Source organism: Phocoena sinus, chromosome 14 (assembly GCF_008692025.1).
Source record: "Phocoena sinus isolate mPhoSin1 chromosome 14, mPhoSin1.pri, whole genome shotgun sequence".
Taxonomy (NCBI): domain Eukaryota; kingdom Metazoa; phylum Chordata; class Mammalia; order Artiodactyla; family Phocoenidae; genus Phocoena; species Phocoena sinus.
This window is the reverse complement of record NC_045776.1, coordinates 67,141,099-67,161,180: the sequence shown is the minus strand read 5'-3', so window position 1 is coordinate 67,161,180 and position 20,082 is coordinate 67,141,099. Positions and strand designations below refer to the sequence as shown.

The following is a 20,082-nucleotide window of genomic DNA, read 5'->3' as shown; positions in this document are numbered from 1 at the left end:
TTCCCTCAGAAATAATGGCTGATTAGGAGTGGTGTGTGTGTGTCCTTAACCACGACAGCAAACACAGACATGAGACACAGAACCTGCTTCCGTGGTATGAGTCGGGGAGGGTCGGTTTTACACCCCCATTACTGCACTCTTTTATCCTCTTTGATTAACTGGAATAGATTTTAATGGGACTCATTATTCACTGCTGCACAGGAAAATCATTTTTATAACTCTTTCCATTGTGTTTATCTTGTAAATGGAGGTGTTTGGCATCTGTTTTTTCAAAACAGGCCAATAAAAGTTGTATTTAGGTTTGGATCAGGCACATCAGCATCTTAAATTCTCAACTCTTCTCTGAAATCAGTTCTCGTAGGGCAGCCACGACTGCAAAAGTCAATTAGGGGTGAACGTGGAGAGGGGAGATTACAGCCCTCCTTGCTCTCGTGTTCCCGAAATCACGGTAAACACGCTACATGTGTCCTGAGCCCGGGGAGGTACGGTCCCTTCTATTGCTCTGTCTGTAAGGGAGCTAACCTTTCAATAGTTTTTATAGAAAATGCTGGGGCAGCTTGTGAACTAATTAGAAGAAACCCTGATAAGTGAATGCCGGGTCTGTCCGTCGGTTCTCTTTCCTCTTCTGTGGAGTAGCCAGCCAGTCAAATAGCATCTCTTGTGTGGCTGATAATCCTGTCCCCCGACATCTATGAAATGGGATGTCACTTCTCTGCTAGCTTCTCCAGGTCTGAGTCTTCTCTGTAAAGCTGAAGTTTCTCTGGGGCTTCTGATTCTCAGGCATTTCACACATGGCAGCCACATTCGATTCTCTGTACGGCCCAGAGAAAGCCGTGCGAGAAATGCCATGCAAAGGCTGCCACAGCCAAAAAAACAAGTGGTAGTTTTAGGGTTGTGAGTCTAAACCTGGCCTGTGGTAAGAAGATGTCTCAGACGTTATTCAAAATGCTTCCCCGGTTAATAGACCCTGATTGGTCCTGTAGGCTATTGGTGCCAGTTGCTTCCAACAACAGAAAAGTGCTGCTTTCCAGCTACGTTCCTGCTGCAAAGCCTAAGTGCTTAGTGCTGTTTCCTTAAAACATTTGAGGTTGATAAATGACAAGCACTTCACTCTGGGTAAAGCTCATAAATCCAGCCCCTACAAAAGATAACAAGCTGACAGCACTTAGTCCTGTTTATAAAGTTCATACACATCCATCTGTGATAGAGGCATGGGATGGATCTGGGAAATAGCACCGCAGCCCGTTAAAGTAATGCAAGAACACAGCCACGATGCAAGACGCGCCGTGCGCCCAGACTCCCTGCCATTTGCCCTGAGCTTCAAGGGCATCTGGAGGCCGAGGCCCACAGAGCTGGAGCCCACACGCCATGGAGTCCGGCTCCTTCCTGCAAATCTCCTTTCTCCCTCCCTCCACCGCTCCTTTTCTGCCTGCAAGATGAGCCCCTGCCTCGTCGCCTCCCTCCCTTCACTGGGCTGAGCAGAGTCGGGGGTGAGGGGGTATGTGGAGCAGTGGAACACTTGCCCCAGGGCAGAAGAGATGAGTTCAGGTGAACATTTCATCAGCACCAGGGACTGTTCTCTTTTTGGCAATCTGTTCAGGAAAAATGACAAACCCTCCAAAAAGGCCTGTAAGTAGCATAAGTGCAAAGCCTGAATGGCTTATGTGCTAGCAGGTATCAGAAGAGAAAATGTTTTAATAAAAAAAAAAAAAAAGACTCATCCCACTGGTCGTGGCTCCTTAGAGACGTGGCAGGTATTGTTCAGGGGGGCCTGGCCGCTCAGAGCAGGGACTGAACGACCCAGGCCCTGAGTGGCCGTGGTGGGTGCGAGCTGTCACACGCGTGGGGCTGAAGCCATGTACACAGTACTGCACTGAACATTCAGTACTGCAGATAGGACAGTCACGCTGCTTGTCAGATACCAGAAGAACGCAAAGAGCGTTCCTTCACTTGACAACAGCCTGGACCCAAGCGACAGACATGCTGTTCCCTCCGGCTGGAGTGACCTCTCATCCTTCAGCCCCTTCACCAGAGGACCAGCTGCTGCCTGGCTTTTGAGACCCAGCTCAGATGGCATCTCCCCAGGGAAGCCACTCACCCCACAGACCCCCAGGCCCGAGCTGCGTTCCCTCAGTCCTCTGTTCTGTGAGCATTTGCCAGGTTGCACTTTCCTTATCCGTTTACCTGTCTTCCCCATCAGCCGTGAATAGGGACAGCGTCTTGTCCCAGATTCATCATTCATCTCTGGGGCCGAGCGCAGTGACTAGGATGCAGTGGGTGCTCAATAAATGTTTGTCAAGTGAGTGATGGCTTGGTTAGCACGATGGGAATTGATGGTGCCCTTTCTGATCTACCATCCATCATGCGTGGAGTGGAACACAACTGGAGGCTTTAAATGATGCCCCTTGAGAATATAAGAAGAGGCGGGGTTAGAATGAGTAATCACCACCTTTTATTGAGTATTTACTGTGGCACCTTCTTAGGCTTTTCAAATGTATCAGTGCACTTAATCCTGAGATCAATCTGCTAAAACAGGTTCTGTTTATTATCCCTGTTGCAAAGCACAAGGAAGTTTAATAACTTGCCCAAGGTCACACAGCGGCAGCACTGAGATTCATACCGATGATGTTAGATAACCACTGTTTCTCTCTGCCTTTTAGACTGGTTCCTGGAAGGAATTAAGCCCTAATCTTTGGAAGCATCCATCTTATGTAATGATTTAGCTTCTCTCCTGTACATCTAGAATGGTACGAGTTATGTTCCATCCTAGGGAAAAAGGAGAAAACAGCCACTCAGACAGCTTTCTGTGGTTCACACGACAGGTCAGAGTTAGGAGACAAAGAATTGGTTTTATTTATTATTTTTTTTGGCCATGCCATATGGCTTTCGGGATCTTAGTTCCCCAACCGTGCCCCCTGCAGTGGAAGCGTGGAGTCCTAACCACTGGACTGCCAGAGAATTCCCAAGAATTGATTGTAGATGGTAGTTGAAAGTATAGCAAGTGTTCCCCAGCCTCTGTTCCCCAGCCAAACTGAACTACAATACTGTCATTTCCTACAAGAACCATCTAGACCTCTAGACCTTCACATATGCTCTTCCCTCTGCCTGTAACACACTTGCCTGCTCTCTCTTCCTTCCCCAAGGCTGGTCTTGGCTTCTCTTTCCCACCAGTTCAGATGCCATTGCCCACCCGTTCAAGATAGAGGGTCCCTCCAGTCCCTGATGTCCCTGTTGTGGCACTGGGTGCTATAGTGCTGACCACCACACCCGGAGTTGATTTGTATGTGGGGCGAGGGGAATGATTATCTGTTTCTGACAGGTTCACACCCTGGGCCTGTTGTCTTCTGTCCCCCATTTATCCCCTGTACCTCGGCTGGTGCTTGGACACAGCGTGTGTTCACTAAATATTTGTCGAAGGAGTGGACGAATGGGGGTTCATTTTGCTTTACACTTTTGAGCCTCGGGTTTTGAAGTGGTCAAGTCTGTTCTGTCACACAGCCATCGTTTGCCACGTCTTGTGTGTGCACACTCGGCGGGTGCCGTGGGGAGTAGAGAGATGACCGGCGTTGCTCTTGTTCTGAGGTGCCTACGATCTAGGGAGATGCTTAGGTGGTCACATCACCTTCCCACATCAGCACAGTGCAGTGGACCAGTGATAGAACTGGAGGTGGGTGTGCTCATACTCATGCTCTTGAGTCAGCAGCACCGAGGAAGCCCCACGGCAACCCAAGACCTCCCATCCTCAGGGTTTCCCAAGAGCCACCAGGAGTAACTGTGACCGGTGGTTCTTGTTTGTGAAGAAGTAGAAACCCCAATTAAGCAAGCCTCATACATTTGGGGAAGGCATGTTGAAAAGTGCACCCTCATGTAGGTAACAACACATTGGAGGTTAGATTTAGCCCAAGAGAAAAACTTAATAACTAAAAATTAGAACACTTTATTTTGTAAATAGAGCTAAGACTTAAAATCAGGTGTATTTAGGACATCTCTACTTGGTTTCCTCAGGCACCCTGTCTTACTTTGTCTAGAACTTAATTACTCATCTGTTTCCCTCAAAACTTGCTGCTCCTGCTTTTCCTGTCTTCCATCCCTCCTCTACTGGAACCACCTGATGCTCAAGCCAGGAATTCAGGTGTTTCTCTTGATGCTTTTCTAGTTCTCAGGCTTTCTCTCCTTCGCACTGCCGTCATCAAGGTGGGAGTTGGCCTCCCTTCTGCCCTTCTTGATTCCAGGCTCCTTTCCTCCAACCTGTTGTTAGTGCACATTCTAGAATGCAGGTCTGATCCCATCATTCCTCTGCCTCTGGGTATATGGAGAGTCCTGGTCCATCCCCACCAGGCCCACTGAGTTCAGGCTGTCTGTTTCACCTCTGCCAGATGACATGCAGTTCCCTGTAGAGAACATGACGTTTGTCTGTTTTTAGACTTATTTCCTTTTCTCCTTTAACTAATTCTCCCTTGTTCTTTAAAGCTTTTTCCAACCTGGGTCGTTACTTGAGTCTTCGGCAGGGAACATTCTTCCAGAATTTCACATCCTCAGTGTCTAATATTGCTGGGCACATAGGATGTGCTGTGTAATGCTTGCTGAAAGATTAGCTGAGAGGATGGGGAGTTCCCTGGTGGCCTAGTGGTTAGGATTCCAGGCTTTCACTGCTGTGGACAGTGTTCAGTCCCTGGTCGGGGAACTGAGATCCCACAGGCTTCGAGGTGCAGCCAAAAAAAGGATTAGATGAGAGGAAGCAGAGGCTTTAATTCACATTGAGCTGTAAAGGAGCAATAAATACCAGGCTCTTCTGAAAATGGGTTTTGTTTTAGGGTGGGAGAAGAGTGTTAAGATACCAGTTACTTACTGGAAAAGGTTGGGGAGTGCTGGAGGAGAGCAAGATGAAAGGAACCCCACAGAGCAGAAAAAGAGGTGATCTGGGGGGTTGCCTACCTTAGACCACCAAGAAGAAAGGCCAGTTGTCTGCTGTAGCAGGCTGCCAAAGAATGTTTCCTTATACAAAAAGGGGACAGGTCTACTGTGGGTAATTAATTACTCAGACTCATTTCCAATTTGACACCCTACAATTCTTAAAGTTGAAAATATAAGCCAGGCATTCTGAATTGGTGTGAAAAAATTTCCCCTCTCTTCACTTTATTGCAAGCTCCATAGTAGCAAAGACATTGTCTCTGCATTCAACAGAGATAATTTTGCATTTTAGAAACAAGGAAGTAGAAAACTGCATTAATACGAGATTATGTTTGAGAATTTAAGCTCCCAAATCAGGAAATCCACTCAGCATTCTCTTGGTAGCTCTCGTTTAGATGCAACACACACCCACTTGCAGACAGCCCCTCGTGCCAGAGCCCACCCTGCGGTGGCCGTGAGTTATGGCGGATTGGGGATCATTACCTTGATCTTCTTGGCCCTTGGGTATTTCACTTCTCCAAGTTAATGTGTGCTCTTAAGTGTTACATTATCTTGTAGCAAAGTAGTCATTTATAATTTATATACTATGTACTGGCTTAAAATAGAAACAAGAGGATAATCAGCATCCTGAAGCCCCTAGTTTTCCAAAATAACATTTCTTCAGTGAAGTCCACCTGTAGGAATTAAAACCTACGGTGAATTAAAAAACCCTTTGTCCCAGTGTCAGACTGGGACACAGGTGTGCCAACAAGCATTATTAAGCCTTACAAAAGGGGAAGATCATCTTTTTAAAATAAAACATTTTATTTTATTTTACTCAAAATAATTTCTAAAGAACTCAACCTTTGTAGTGTTGCAGGGGCCCCACTGAAGTCACAGAGAGGGGACGGGGGCAGAGCTAGAGCATCTTTTGGAGAAGGACAAAAGCTAATCCATATCTCCACCCTGTGTCTGCTGCAGTTTTGGTGTGCTTCCATCTAGGCTGCTCCTTTGCTCTTTGACTTTGAATATACACACGGAGAAGGATGGGCTTTCCTGTTGAGTTCCTCGTAGGGAACACGCCGTCCATTCACATATATTAAAAATAGAAGGCCTGCTTGAAAAATCCTCTAGAATCAGGTTTTAGCAAACACCAATCAGATTTTAGAGGTCTAACTTATTTTTTTTCCTTCTTGCTTTTATAAGAAGTCTCTGAACCCTGAACTTTCCCCAGTTCCTTTTCATTGTGCATCTTCAGTGTGCCAGGACCTTGGGTGGAAATTTCTAATGAGAGCAGGAGAAGGACAGACACCCCTGCAGTCAGGTGGTCTTCCTCTTCCGATGTCTGGTGACCTCGTATTTGAATCCACCATCTGTGCCCACCATCTCCGTGACGTGTCTTGTGCTCATCCCTGTACGCAGGTGTCCATTTGAATGTCCACCTGATACTTGGGGGCCACTGACTGGGGTCGAGGCCAGCAGCCGCTATGGGTGGCTGCATCACGGGTGGCAACATTTACTAAGCTCCTGGGTATTTTCTTCCCCTATTATGATATTGAACCTGCTTTTCTGGCCACAAGATTGAAGAGCTGAGAAATGGGTTTAGCAGCCATTGCTTCAGGTCCTTTTGAAAATGAGGCTACGGGATTAGCACACTACAGTATATTCCTGTCTGTTTGTCCCCTGGGTTTCGATACAAGAGTTTGAAGTTGCTGCATGTGGCTGTGGGTGGACACCTCCTCTTTGGCCTTGGTTACACATCATGATGGGGAGAGACCCGTGATTGGACTGGCTGGTCTCTAGTGGTTCTTTTTCCCCATGATTTGTGACCTCAGTTACAACTTCGTACCCTATGTTGCGTTTTAAAAAAAAAATCAAGTAAAACTAGTCTTCACATTTTAAAAAGCTAGCCTTTTATTAAAGGGCAGAGTCATGATTAAAAAGAAAATCAACAAGAAAATCTTGAGGAAACGAATGTCTCTAGAAGCTAACCTTGGGTTAACGGGAGAAGCTTGACTCTTAAATGTGGACGTTATTTACCAGCTTTCCTAAATTGGCAGCTTTGGGCATATTAAGATCTGTAAGGAACTGTCCAAGGGAGGTATTGTGTATGCTTTGCAGTGATTAAGCCATTAAGCTCTAATTATTATTTTCCCGCTCATGGTTTTGTGTAGGAAGGTTTACAATTATTTAGGAATTCTGTGCTCCTCAGCCATCTTAGCGTCACCCCCACCTTTCAGAAGCTGAGGTGGGGGGAGCAGAGAAAAGGTTTTCCTGCGAGCAGATTACCACTTGGGCTCAGCTGTCTTCCCCTGTTGGTTTGTTCCCTTGCAGATGAAGTGGAAGGGGAAGGACCTGTTTGACTTGGTGTGCCGGACCCTGGGGCTTCGGGAAACCTGGTTCTTTGGCCTGCAGTATACAATCAAGGACACCGTGGCCTGGCTCAAGATGGACAAGAAGGTGGGCCCAGACCCTGATGACACCAGTGGGGCTGGCATGGGCTCTGGATTTCCCCTGAGCATGTGTCTAGCTTATTGCTCATCATGGGGCATTATGGGTACACAGCAGAGAGAGGGGCGGGTTGCGGAGGAAGTTATACGGGACAGGATGCGGGCCTAGGGAGGCCCCGCCCCTGTTCCTCACCGGCTACCCCGGGGCCGGCAGAACCACCCAGGACTGACCAGCTGCCATCCCTGGCTTCTTCCTTGTTGTCACCGGGTGTCACCTGATTGCTTCAGGCTTAATGCCATTCTGTTGACTGAGCCATGAGTCAGGCTTCGTGGATAAAAATTACTATTGTATCATCGTTTTGGTTTTTTTTCCCACAATTTATGTCTTTGAAGGATTTTCTTGGGGCTCCTGTTCTTTAGGGAATGTTTTAGAGTGTTTTTGAGGAACACCATGGCCCAACTCAATTTATTCATTAACATGATCTAAGGAATAAAGAGTGCCCTGGTTCCCGCGGTGAAGGAAGAATGTCTATTTTGTTCTCATGATATTCTGGGGCTTCTGAGGTCTGGTGTACAAGTCTGACTCCCAGCAGTTCTAATGTGGCTTAGAAATGGATATTGCCTCGGGGAACTGCCCTCTGCGTGGGTTCTTATGTGCTCACAAAGACGCTGTCACCTACTTACCTGCCAACCTATCCATGGAGACGCTGAGAGCAGGTCCGTATGTTTTAGTCAGTGACTCCTAAAAGACCCCTGAATCTCTGAGTAAGTCAGTGTCTCATTTTTACCCCAAATTACCCCCTGCAATTGCCTACCTCATTCTATTATCTACTACTTCGCATGATAAACAGTGAAAGCCTCCCGTCTTCTACCAGTTTGACTATAAACTCAGGCGTTCAAATTGTGTTTACATATGTATGCAGTAATCTGAATCTTCACGTTGGGGTCCCTGCTGGTTATAAATTTCACATGGTAATTCCCAGCGATCATGAATGTCCAAGTGCTGCCATGCCAGCAAGAGCGTCCTAGATCAGGTTTATTTTGAATCTCTTGGGCACCACGACCAGGAATTTGGGCAGGAGCCTGGAGAGTTATCTACCAAAGACAGCAAAACCTTCAGTATCACTTTGTGACTCTCAGCAAAGTAAATTTGAAATTGTACCTGAGTGTTGGCCAAATGGATATTAGATTCATGAGAATGGGGGCCTCAGGAGCCATGGAGCCTGCTGCTCAAAGGAAATAAATTATGACACATGTTAATGGAGCCTTGTAGCCTGTCACATGGCATGTTTATGTCCTGAGATGAAATTCATTCTGGAGAGCAGATGGCTCAAGCTTTCCAGTGGGTGGATGAAATTGTTAGAATATTAAAGGCAGAGTGGTTTACTGGCTGTGCTCAAGTATTTCGTGGGGCATCTCTAGAGGTTCCTTGAAACAAAGGGTTGCCATGATGGACGTGTTTTACTTTTGTTGCTCAGTTAATGTTTAGATGATTTCACAAATATTTAGTTCATCATCTCTAAGCTCCATTCCAGTATGGACCTAAATGTTGTAGGTAGTCAGCAGGACAAAAGAGTAAAGGAAGATTCCACTACTTGAGAAAATTAAAAAACCTTCAGCCTACCTGTAAAGGATAGTGCCCAAGGCCTTTGAGTTATAAATTTCTAGTTTTTAGCTATCTCTGTGGCCTTGAAAACATTTGTGCCTGAATCATCTTAGCTCCACCCACCACTTGGGGATATTGATTAATTTGATTAATTCACCATGTGAAGTGAATATTACCTCCTGTTATAGATGGGTTTGTGAATGCTTCAAACTGTAGAATCACAACCTTTGGGAAATGCGATAAATTTAGAAGGGAGAAAAATGTTTATACACTCCCTGCAGAAGGTCCTTTGATGGCGGCCTGGGAGGGAGAGGGGCGAAACTAGCTTGTTTTTCTTTTGCTCTGTAATTCCGCAGGTGCTGGATCATGACGTTTCAAAGGAAGAGCCAGTCACCTTTCACTTCCTGGCCAAATTTTATCCTGAGAATGCCGAGGAGGAGCTGGTTCAGGAGATCACGCAACATTTATTCTTCTTGCAGGTACCCCTTTCCATGCTACCCCCCTGATCTTGAGAGAACCGCCCCCAGGGGTAGCAGCAGAGGCAGCCTGGGCCAACCCCTCGGATTTGACCACAAATGCCTCCACATTGTGAAAATGTTCTCCCTCTGGAAAGCCAGTCCCTTTGGTTCTATAATGAAAAACAGTCTTCAGGACAGAACTATACTTGAGTGATGATAATTGGCATCAAATGAAATTGCAAAAGTATGATGGCGAAAGAACACATACAAGTAGCTCCCTAACTAGAAACATCTTTGAAGATGGCTCCTCACTAACTTAGAAGTACTCAATAGTTGCCCAGGAAGTCTAAAAAGAGAGTCTTGCAAAGAGTAGTTCTTCCAGAAATTTAAAATTTGCTCTCATGAAGGCAGGACTTCAGAACTCCAGTGACACTTGGTAAATCCCACACACGTGGTACTTCAGACATCATGTTTCATGGCACTCTTTGTCTATACTGCCTTATTTTCCACCTATTTCCTCATTAGACTGTAAGCCCCTTTAAGGCAAGGCTCGTTGCGTGCACGGTGGGGACCCCATAAGTAATTGTTCCACCGAATTGAAGAAATTAGGAGATCCATAATTATAGGTTCAAAGACAGCTAGTTGACCATCTAGAGGTGCAGCTAGGGGGACTGGTGTGAGGATGAGAACCTTGTCAGTTTTGCTTGTGTTCCTACTGCTCGCTCAGAGCACTTTCCAAGTTTCACGGTTAGTTATGGTGCTTGGCGCTGGAACGGCTGGTGTGTCCACCATCAGTGACGGAAAAGACCCTAGCAGGGCGTTAATTACATGATTGCCCAGAGGTACACATATAGCCTGGCCTCCTATAATTAGTTTGAGCCTCAGATTATTGCATTAAGTAAATATTAAGTTAAATGTAATAACCCCCTCCAGTAATTTCTCTTGCAAAAAAAAGTTTGCCAAAAAAAGTGTGTGTGTTTGTATATCCCCTCTCCAATATTTTCATGTCAAAGGGAAGCCCTTTTAGTTTTTCTGTAGTGCAGCTTAAAACCGAAGGATTAGAAAGTTGCCCTGCTTTGAATGAAACCACAAAATGACCTCCTAGGCCCCAGAATGTCCTAGCCATATAGAGATGGCTTTCTTGTAAGCAGTGCCCATTCTCCATTTGACTTTGGCTTAATTTCCCCTCCTACTGAAATGTTGGAGCGCTTTCATGGCTGAGCAAGGCAAAATTTACTACTTTTATGAATCTGGTGACTGCTGACGTCTGTGAAAGAGAGCTGGCTTTCCCGTTGTGTTTATTTCAGCATGCCCTCACTTCAGGAGGCTGTCTTGCCTCTATGTCTGGAACATCACCCACTGTACCAGTCTAAGAAATTAAATGCAATGAGATATGTTAATTCAACATTATGGCTTAAGAATTATATTTCCCGGACCTCAAGTGGACTTAAAGGTTAATCGATCAAACTTTATTGCTTCCTTTTTCCTTAGAGCAGGCATATTGAAAGTGATGGGTTTTTTTCCTGCAGTCATAACTCAGTGGCCTCGCTGACTTTGGTCTTGTGTTAAGACTTAAAAGCAGACTCCATTTCCTCTGATTCTGCGTGTGCTCAGCTGGGGCCGAGGCTGCAATCACCACCAGAGCCGCTCCTGACATTTCCCGAGTTCACAGCTCTCCTCCGTCACAACCCAGATGTCAGTCTCTTTTTTTAACTACGAAGATTGTTTTTCCTCTTTGGCATTTGATCACGAACAGAAGAGACTAAGGGTTTTTTTCTGCGTAGCCATCTTACCAATAACTTCTCGGGGACCGAGCTCCCAACCTGTCGGCAGCGGTTCCCTTTGTCAGAAAATCATTAGCAGGCTGGGTTGACAGGCCTCATTAGAACACGCTGCAGTGTCTTGCTGTGACCAGCCTGCACGGCTCCTGTCCACACACACGGTATCATGTCTCCCCTGTTGCCCCTTTCAGGTAAAGAAGCAGATTTTAGATGAAAAGATCTACTGCCCTCCCGAGGCTTCTGTGCTCCTGGCTTCTTATGCCGTCCAGGCCAAGGTAAGCTCAAAGAAGAAAAATGCATTCTTCCTGGGCATTAATGCATGTCACAGGATCACACTAGTCATCTGTTTCTTTGGATCTTCTAGGCTTCAGAGACTTTCCCCAGAAAGTGGGATGCTGTGGCACTTGTGGACTTGGGGGACCACTCTCACTGTTCCACTGCTGTATCATCTTGTGATAGTGTCTGTGTGTGTATAAACGATAAGTGTACAGCTTGATGAATTATCTGTGTAATCTCACTATGCACACGTGGTTAATTACATTCACCCGGCCAACCTCTCTTTTTATTAACTAGGAAGAATGAGGTTATCGTCTCCAGTTTTGGCCAAACATGGCCTTGGGGTCAGAAAGGCCCAGGTCCTCATTGCAAACTCATCTTCTGAGGACCAGCGGCCCTGTGCCTCGGGACCATGTCACACCTTGGGGAATGTCCTGCTTCATCCACCTGGATGGACGTGCTGGCTGTGCTTACGGTCGGGTACTGCAGGCTCTCGGCCCCACCAAGCCCAGCTGAGCTGTCTGGTGACCTGAGAGTCTTTCACAGAGAAATCGCTGCAGACTGGGAGTGGTGGGAGAGGGAGACCACTGGTCTTGTGCTTCTGTCCTCTCTGTTTTTATAAGATGCGCTACAGGGTCTGCCCAGGGTGCTTCATGCCCCTCAGATTTCCGACTTCAATCACATGCCACTTTCTCCTGATCCCTCTGCTTATTACCTTTCACTGCAGCATAAGATGACCTCAGAATTGGGACACCTGGGTTACTTTTGTGATTTTGCATAATCTTTTCAGTTATTATTTTCCTTTTTAGTTAGAGGTATCCATAAAGCCATTTCCCTGAAATGTTAGAGAAATTAATAAGACCCTCAATGTCTTAGCCCACTTTTTGGGGTAGCTTAAGATAATCTCAAAACTGTCCTATCATTTGGAGGAGAAAACGGTCTGTATGTGCTCGTCACACTAACAGAAGCATCAGGGTCATTTGATGACTCGTCTAATATTTGGTGAGTATTCACTGGCTTGAGGGGAGGTTGTTGACTCTGTCACTGATACAGACACGAAGTGAGTATCTGCCCTCAGTGATTTGCCCAAGGTCATTTGGGCAATCTTGGGTAAAGCTAAGGGCAGAATTCATGGCTTTGGGATTGCATTTTGGGCCTCCCCTATTCCATTATCCTGACAAATGAGTAATTGAGAAAACAGAAAAATGGGCCTTGATTCAACTAAAACATATGCTTCCTTTTATGCTTTGATTAAGAATATTAATAACAGGAAAAATGTGTCCTTTCAATCAGTATCGCCCTGACAGTGATGAAGCAGTTGTCACTTTCATTAGATCTGAGCACTTCCTGGCCCGGAACTGAGCTTCTCTCTAGCACGCCTTCTCCCCGGCTGAGAGGAGGCCCAGGTTCTCAAAGATACTACCTCTCTCTGAGGGGGTAGCCTTTAGTCTCAAAGGCTACATTTTCTTTGCATAAATTTTGGACCACAAATTCAAAGGCCACCTGTAGAAAAAAAATAACTTTTCAGGGAACCAGCAGATGTTTGCTTAAACAGATTTCACTGTAGGAAAGCCCTCCTAATTTGGATCCTGCTAATTTAGAGATGAAAGTGATTCACAGACAGCATATGGGGTTCATATGGAGGAGCGTGCTTTAACTGTTTTTCCCGGTGTAAATTGTCAGGAACATACAAATAAAGGTAATCTATGGCTTCAAGTCTGCATTTGGGAAACTAAGGATTATTATAACATGCTTCCAGTTGCTAGGACAGCTGTTAATATTAATAGGGTGCCTCTGATTACAATATTGATCAGATCTTACACGCCTGTAGCGTTTTACAGTTTTACAAAGTGTTATAACTTGAATATTTCTTGCAATACTCAATGGAGTCTTTTCTGTAAGCCAAAGAATTTAAGGCTCAGAAAGGACTAATAATTTGTCTGAAGTCACAGTACTTGATGTTAATTTTTTTTTTTTTTTTAAATAAATTTATTTATTTATTTATTTTTGACTGCGTTGGGTCTTAGTTGCTGCGCACGGGCTTTTCTCTAGTTGCAGTGAGCAGGGGCTACTCTTCATTGTGGTGCACGGGCTTTTCATTACGGTGGCTTCTCTTGTTGCAGAGCACAGGCTCTAGGTGCACAGGTTTCAGTAGTTGTGGCTCGTGGGCTCTAGAGCACAGGCTCAGTAGTTGTGGTACACGGGCTTAGTTGCTCTGCGGCATGTGGGATTTTCCCAGACCAGGGCTCAAACCCATGTCCCCTGCATTGGCAGGCGGATTCTCAACCACTGCGCCACCAGGGAAGCCCGATATAAATCCTTTTTTAAATGGAGTTTGTAGCCCACTTCTTAATGGACAGGATTTGAAGCAGAATGGAGCTGGAGAATGGAGCAGGGGTGAGAACCCTAGTGTCTGGATTGCATAATTTAGCACTTGCTCTTGCCCTCACTGTGAGAGGGGTCTCTGAGTACCACACACTACCTTTCACTAAATTCCAGGTTCATTTATATGGTCACATCAGTACAAACTTTTCAGTAAATCATCCTGGTTCCTTCCATTATATTCCATTTCTTTTCTTCCACAACCTTTCTGAGACAGATAGGAAATATAAAAGTGTGGTGGGGAAAGTGAATTGAGCTCATTAACACATGGGATGTAATTACGCACAAATGTATTCATTACAGTATTTCAGCTGTTCAACTGATACAGACGGTTCATTCCAAAGCATAAAGAAACAATTACCCTTAAAGCATAAATACAGATATTAATCACATGGTTCAGTTAGCAAGAACCATATTTCTTAGTAGGAGTTTAGGTTGTTTTTTTGTTTTGTTTTGTTTTTTGCGGTACGCGGGCCTCTCACTCTTGTGGCCTCTCCCGTTGCGGAGCACAGGCTCCAGACGCGCAGGCTCAGCGGCCACGGCTCACGGGCCCAGCCGCTCCGCGGCATGTGGGATCTTCCCGGACTGGGGCACGAACCCTCATCCCCTGCATCGGCAGACGGACTCTCAACCACTGCACCACCAGGGAAGCCCATTTAGGTTATTTTTGAATCCGAAATATAGGCTGTTTTTTTTGGGCCAGTCATGTGACACACCAAACCATCTTGCAACGTCTTCAGCCACCTGTTGGATTTTATATTGACAATTTGGTGTTTGAAATGTGTTCTTATTAAAAATGACTTTGGGAAAGAATGGTATGTAATTCCCCAATCTTGCAGGGCTGGCCAGCAGATTCCTAGTGTTCAGAGAGAGAAAAGACTGGTGGGAGAAGAGGCTTGTTGTTTCCTAGTGCTCTTTGATGCTAGTTAGGGGCAGAGTGCCAAAAGGCAACTAAGAAGTTGGGTATATGTAAAGTATAGGTAGAGTGGCAAGAGTTGAGGCTGGAGAGGTCTGCTGGGGTTCAGATCATAAAGGGTCTTAACTTTATCCTGTGGGGAATGCAGAGCCAGTGAAGGGTTTATATTTTAGACAGATCCTTTGGTGGCTGTGTGAAGAACAGATTGGAGTAAGACCAGTTTGGAAACAGGCAGACCTGTTAGAAGGCTGTGGTGGTCATCTGGCTGAGACTGTGGGGTTCCCTACTTGGGCAGTGGTCAGTTGGATGGGAGGAGACTAACTTTAAAATAATCCAGGGAAAAAAATACCCAGGAGGTAAAAGTTGACATAAATGGTACTATCCTCTGCATATCCCCCTTTCTGGGGGGCTTATCCTTTTACAAATGGGTATTTTCTCTCACTCAATGTCAATTTTGATATGTATCGTGTTGTACTTGTCAATGTAGCTCATTGATTCTAACTGCTGTATGGTAGCCATTGATGAATAAGCCTAATTTATTTTTCTATCCTCCTGAGGAGGAGGTAGGTTTAGTTTCTGCTGTTTCCCTATTATAAGCAGTGCTTTACTGAGAACTCTTTTATATGCTTCCTTGTGTACCTGTGCAAAAGCTTTTTCCCCTTAAGGTAGATTTCTAGAAGTAGAATTGCAGATATATCCCTGAATATAAAGAACTCTAAGGTTTCTAAGAAAAAAGCAAAAAAATGGGAGCAAAGGGTACAAATAACAGGCAATTTATAGAGTATGAGAAGAATCTGTAACTACAAAAAGACGCTCAATCTTATTAGTAATCAAGAAAAAGAATTAAAGCAACAATAAGGAAACATTTCAAACCCATGAGATTGACAAGGATTAATATAGGATGGATAAAGAACAAGGTCGTACTGTAGAGCACAGGGAACTATATTCAATATCCTGTGACAAACCATCATGGAAAAGAATATACATATATGTATAACTGAGTCACTTTGCTGTACAGAAAAAATTGACACAACATTGTAAATCAACCTCAATTGAAAAAAAAAAAAGTAAAATAAATAAATAAATAGAATAGAAGCTCTGAGCTCATTTCCATGCAGGAAGAGACTGTGAATTGGCATAAGCTCTGTGGGGTGATGGGTATGGTAGGGGCCTGTCAGTGAGGAGACACCCCCTCCCCGAGTCCCCGAAATCCCACTCCTAGGCCGCCACTCTAGAGGAAATCCTGCATAGCGCACCCTTTTCACTTAAAACTGTCAGAAGAGAGTTCTTAAAATACTCAGTTTTTTAAACTATTGAACTGTATTTCATAGAACAGAGGGGCTGTGGTTTATTTAAATATCTTTTTTTGTTGTTTTGTTTTTGTTTTCTTTTTTTAATTGAAGTATGGTTAATTTACAATGTTGTGTTGGTTTCAAGTGTCCAGCAAAGTGATTCAGTTATACATATATGTATATATTCTTTTTCAGATTCTTTTCCGTTATAGGTTATTGTAAGATATTGAGTATAGTTCCCCGTGCTATACAGTAGGTCCTTGTTGTTTATTTAAATATATCTTTATTGGTAGATACTTAGGCTTGTTTTTCTTTCTATTACTTTTCTACTTAAATGGGTGCAGTGAACATCCTTGAGTACGCCTGTTGGGGCACATATGAACAACATTTGTCTATGATAGATATCAAGAAATGGCATAAATGCGTTGAAGGATAGGAACATTTAAAGTTTAAATAATGCTAAGTAAAAGAAGCAGACAGGAAAGGCCACATATTGTATGATTCCATTTGTATGAAATGTCCAGATGAGGCAAATTCATGGAGACAGAAGGTAGGTTGAGTGGTTGTCAGGGGACAGGAGGAGGAAATTAGGACTTACTGCTAATGGGTAAGGGATTTCTTTTTGAGGTGATGGAAATATTCTGGAATTAGACAGTGGTGATGGTTGTACAACATTTTGAAAGTACTAAAAACTACTGAATTATATGCTTAAATTTGTGAATTTTATTATGAAAATTTTATCTAAAAAAAAATTTAAATAGTTATGGCCAAATTGCTCTCCAAAAGTTCCTAATTTAACTTCTACCAATAGTGGTGAGAATATCTGTTTTTCCATATCCTCATCAACAGTGGTTGCTATCAGCCTTTTAAATTTTTGCTAATTTGACAAAAAAGTAGATTTTTTTAAAGTTTTCATTTCCTTGATTACCACTGGGGCATCATTTTCATAGACTTATTGGCCATTTGTATTTCTTTCCTCTGTGAATCAAGTGTTTATGACTTGCCTGTTTTTTCCACTTTATTGTTTGTCTTTTTCTAATTGAGTTATAGGACCTATATATTATGGATATTAATCTTTTATCTTTTTTTACATGTCAGTCCTTTTCATGTTTTGAGTGACTTTTGGAATGACTTCACCAACTTAATATACACATGTTCTTCTATATTTTATTCTGGTATTTTTATGGATTTTCATTTATAGGTGTAAGTCTTTAATGCATCTGGAATTTAGTGACTGGTGTGCGGTTGGGATCTGTTTATTCTATATATGTATTGATTAGACCTTTATGTTTTGTGAAATCCTATTCAGAGCATTTGGTCTAATTTTTCATACATATAAGCAGAGGAAAGTATTTGTTTAAGAAGTGACTCTGAGAGTCCTTTAAAAGGTGAACTCCCTTCTTGAATTTAAATTCAATTGGTTTATATCAGGGGTGGATCCAGGTTTTGTGGGCCCTGAAGCTTATATAACTTAGGGTGTTTTTTTAATGCAAGAACACCAAATTATTAATATAAAATTAGGTATAGGCCCATGCAGGTGCAGAGACCTGAAACCCAAGCCTCATTAGCTTCCCAGCAAATTCACTCCTGCTTATGTTATTGGGATGCCTCTGTACATAAAATGAGGAGGAACAGCCATCTCCATCCACGGAGTGGTCTGACTTTCTTTTATATTCACCAGCCACCACAACTTGAGGATTTTCTTCTTTTGTTTCTTGAAAAGACATTTAAGGGCTTCCCTGGTGGCGCAGTGGTTAAGAGTCCGCCTGCCAATGCAGGGGGACACGGGTTCGTGCCCCCGTCCGGGAAGATCCCACATGCCGCGGAGCGGCTAAGCCTGCGCGTCCGGAGCCTGTGCTCCGCTACGGGAGAGGCCACAAGAGTGAGAGGCCCGTGTACCGCAAAAAAAAAAAAAAAAAAAAAGACATTTAAGAGCAGACACATACCTCAAGGTGGCTTTAATGTTATAAGTGGAATTAGTCCAGTGGAGAAGTTCCTTCAGCAGTGTCTTTGCCACCTCCCCAGTGCTCAGATGTAGCATTTGATCAATGAAGTAGCTGGGAGCTCAGTATGACAATGTGGATCATTAATCTTGCGAGCCTTTGGAGCCTGAATTTACAGCTTTCATTTTGCATATCTGCTTGCAAAAGCACTAGAGTTTGGTCAGCACTGTTGAGAGGTTTGCAAGTACAACTCACAGGGCTTTCTTTATCATCCTCCCCCTTTAAGAATCTGACAGGCAAAGAGTAACCAGTGTCATCATAAATAACGTAGCTGATGACAGTGATACCTGACTCATTATGAGCTGGGCACCATGCAAAATGCTTACTTGACTATCTTCATTCCTGTCACCCCCCAGGAGGCAGGCACTGTTCTGACCCTTGCTTTCCAGGGAAGCTGAGGTTTAGAGAGAGGGTGCCTGACTCGGGGCCTCAGGGGATGCTCCAGAGCCCCCCCCCCCCCCGCCCCGCTTCAAAATCCTCCAAGACAAATGCTCTCGTTTGACAAATTAGGAAACAGACTTGGAGAGTTGACATGACCTGAGTTTTTAATCTTTTGACATCAGGTTGTATTGAATGCTGTGTGTTAATCATAGTTTTAAAATTTTTACGGGTCGGGACTCCCCTGGTGGTCCAGTGTTTAAGACTCCACGATCCCAATGCATGGGGCAAGGGTTTGATCCCTGGTTAGGGAACTAAGATCCTGCATGCCTTATGGTGCAGCCAAAAAAATTAAAAAAAAAAAAAATTCTGGGTATTTCATTTAATCCCCACAAGAATCCTATAAGAGAAATACTGTTGTTATTCCCATTTGACAGATGAGAAAACAGACACAAAATTTCTAAGGTCACAGCTAATAAGTGAAGGAGCTGGAATTGAACTTTAAGCAGCGTGCCTCCCATACCCCCTCCCCCTCCTCCTCCCCTGCCCTCCCCCCTCCCCCCCAATTTCAGGCTCCTACCTGTACTCTCCGCAGAGAGTACTGTTAAAGCTCATACAGTTCCTGACTTATTACACCCCCCTGGCCTTTCAGAGATCCAGAGAAACCAGTTTCCTTCATTTTTTTTTTTTTTTTTAATTTTTTTGGCCACACCGAACAGCATGCGGGAGCTTAGTTCCCCAACCAGGAGTCAAACCCATGCCCCCTGCATTGAAAGCGTGTTGTCTTAACCACTGGACCACCAGGGAAGTCCCTCCTTCAAGTTTTTTAAGTGAAGAAATGTATAGACAGGGTTAAGTATTTAAGTTTGACCAGTTAATTTTTTAAACTGAAAAAACAATGCACTACAATTCTGTTATTTGCAAGGTAATTATGAGATTCATAAGAGATATTAATCCTCGGGGCTTTTATGGAAGGGTAGTATGGGAAGAAGTCATGATTTACAGTTGATGATGAACATCTCTTCAATCTCATGAGTGTCTGTTGGAAAACTCACCAGAAATCTAATTTAAGGTTCTTTGAAAGGAATGAGGGTAGGCCATGTCCTCACCTAATTTGTTGGGATGTAGAGCCAACAGCCTTGTGCCAGACGTTTCTTTTGTTTTTCCAATGTTGGTGGCAAAAAGGATAAATGTTTATAGAAGATAATTCTAAAATACTGAGCTTTGTTGTTTTGGGTCAAAATAAAAGCCACTGAATGCTGATTGACGAGACAGGCTTTGATCTTCTATATATTTTATGGTTAGTTTCTATTAAAAAATTCCTTCATTTCTGATTATTTTCTGGTCAGACTAACTTTCTAGGAAAGGGGTATTTGTTTGTTTGTTTGTTTTTTTATAAATTTATCCATTCTATTTATTTTTGGCTGTGTTGGGTCTTCATTGCTGCACGCGGGCCCTCCCTAGTTGCAACGAGGTGCGCAGGTTTCTCATTGTGGTGGCCTTCCCGCTGCAGAGCAGGGAGGGGTATTTGTTTTGAAATCAGAAAATAAACTTCAAGTTATTGTCCCTGGTGAGTACATTAAAATGCAGGCCCCAGAGTGATTTGCTCTGCAGCTTCAGGAAAATCTGTTAACATTTTACTCATTTCTT

General features: G+C 44.0%; 1 protein-coding gene across 3 annotated transcripts in view; it reads left to right on the top strand.

Moving 5' to 3' along the window:
* Nucleotides 1-20,082, top strand: part of NF2 (neurofibromin 2) — a 78,568-nt gene that overhangs the window by 19,033 nt on the left and 39,453 nt on the right. For all 3 annotated transcript variants that reach the window (XM_032602719.1, XM_032602720.1, XM_032602721.1), the window contains exons 2-4: nt 7,225-7,350; nt 9,303-9,425; nt 11,377-11,460. In XM_032602719.1, the coding sequence (XP_032458610.1) occupies nt 7,225-7,350; nt 9,303-9,425; nt 11,377-11,460 (333 nt within the window). The remainder of the gene's footprint in view (nt 1-7,224; nt 7,351-9,302; nt 9,426-11,376; nt 11,461-20,082) is intronic.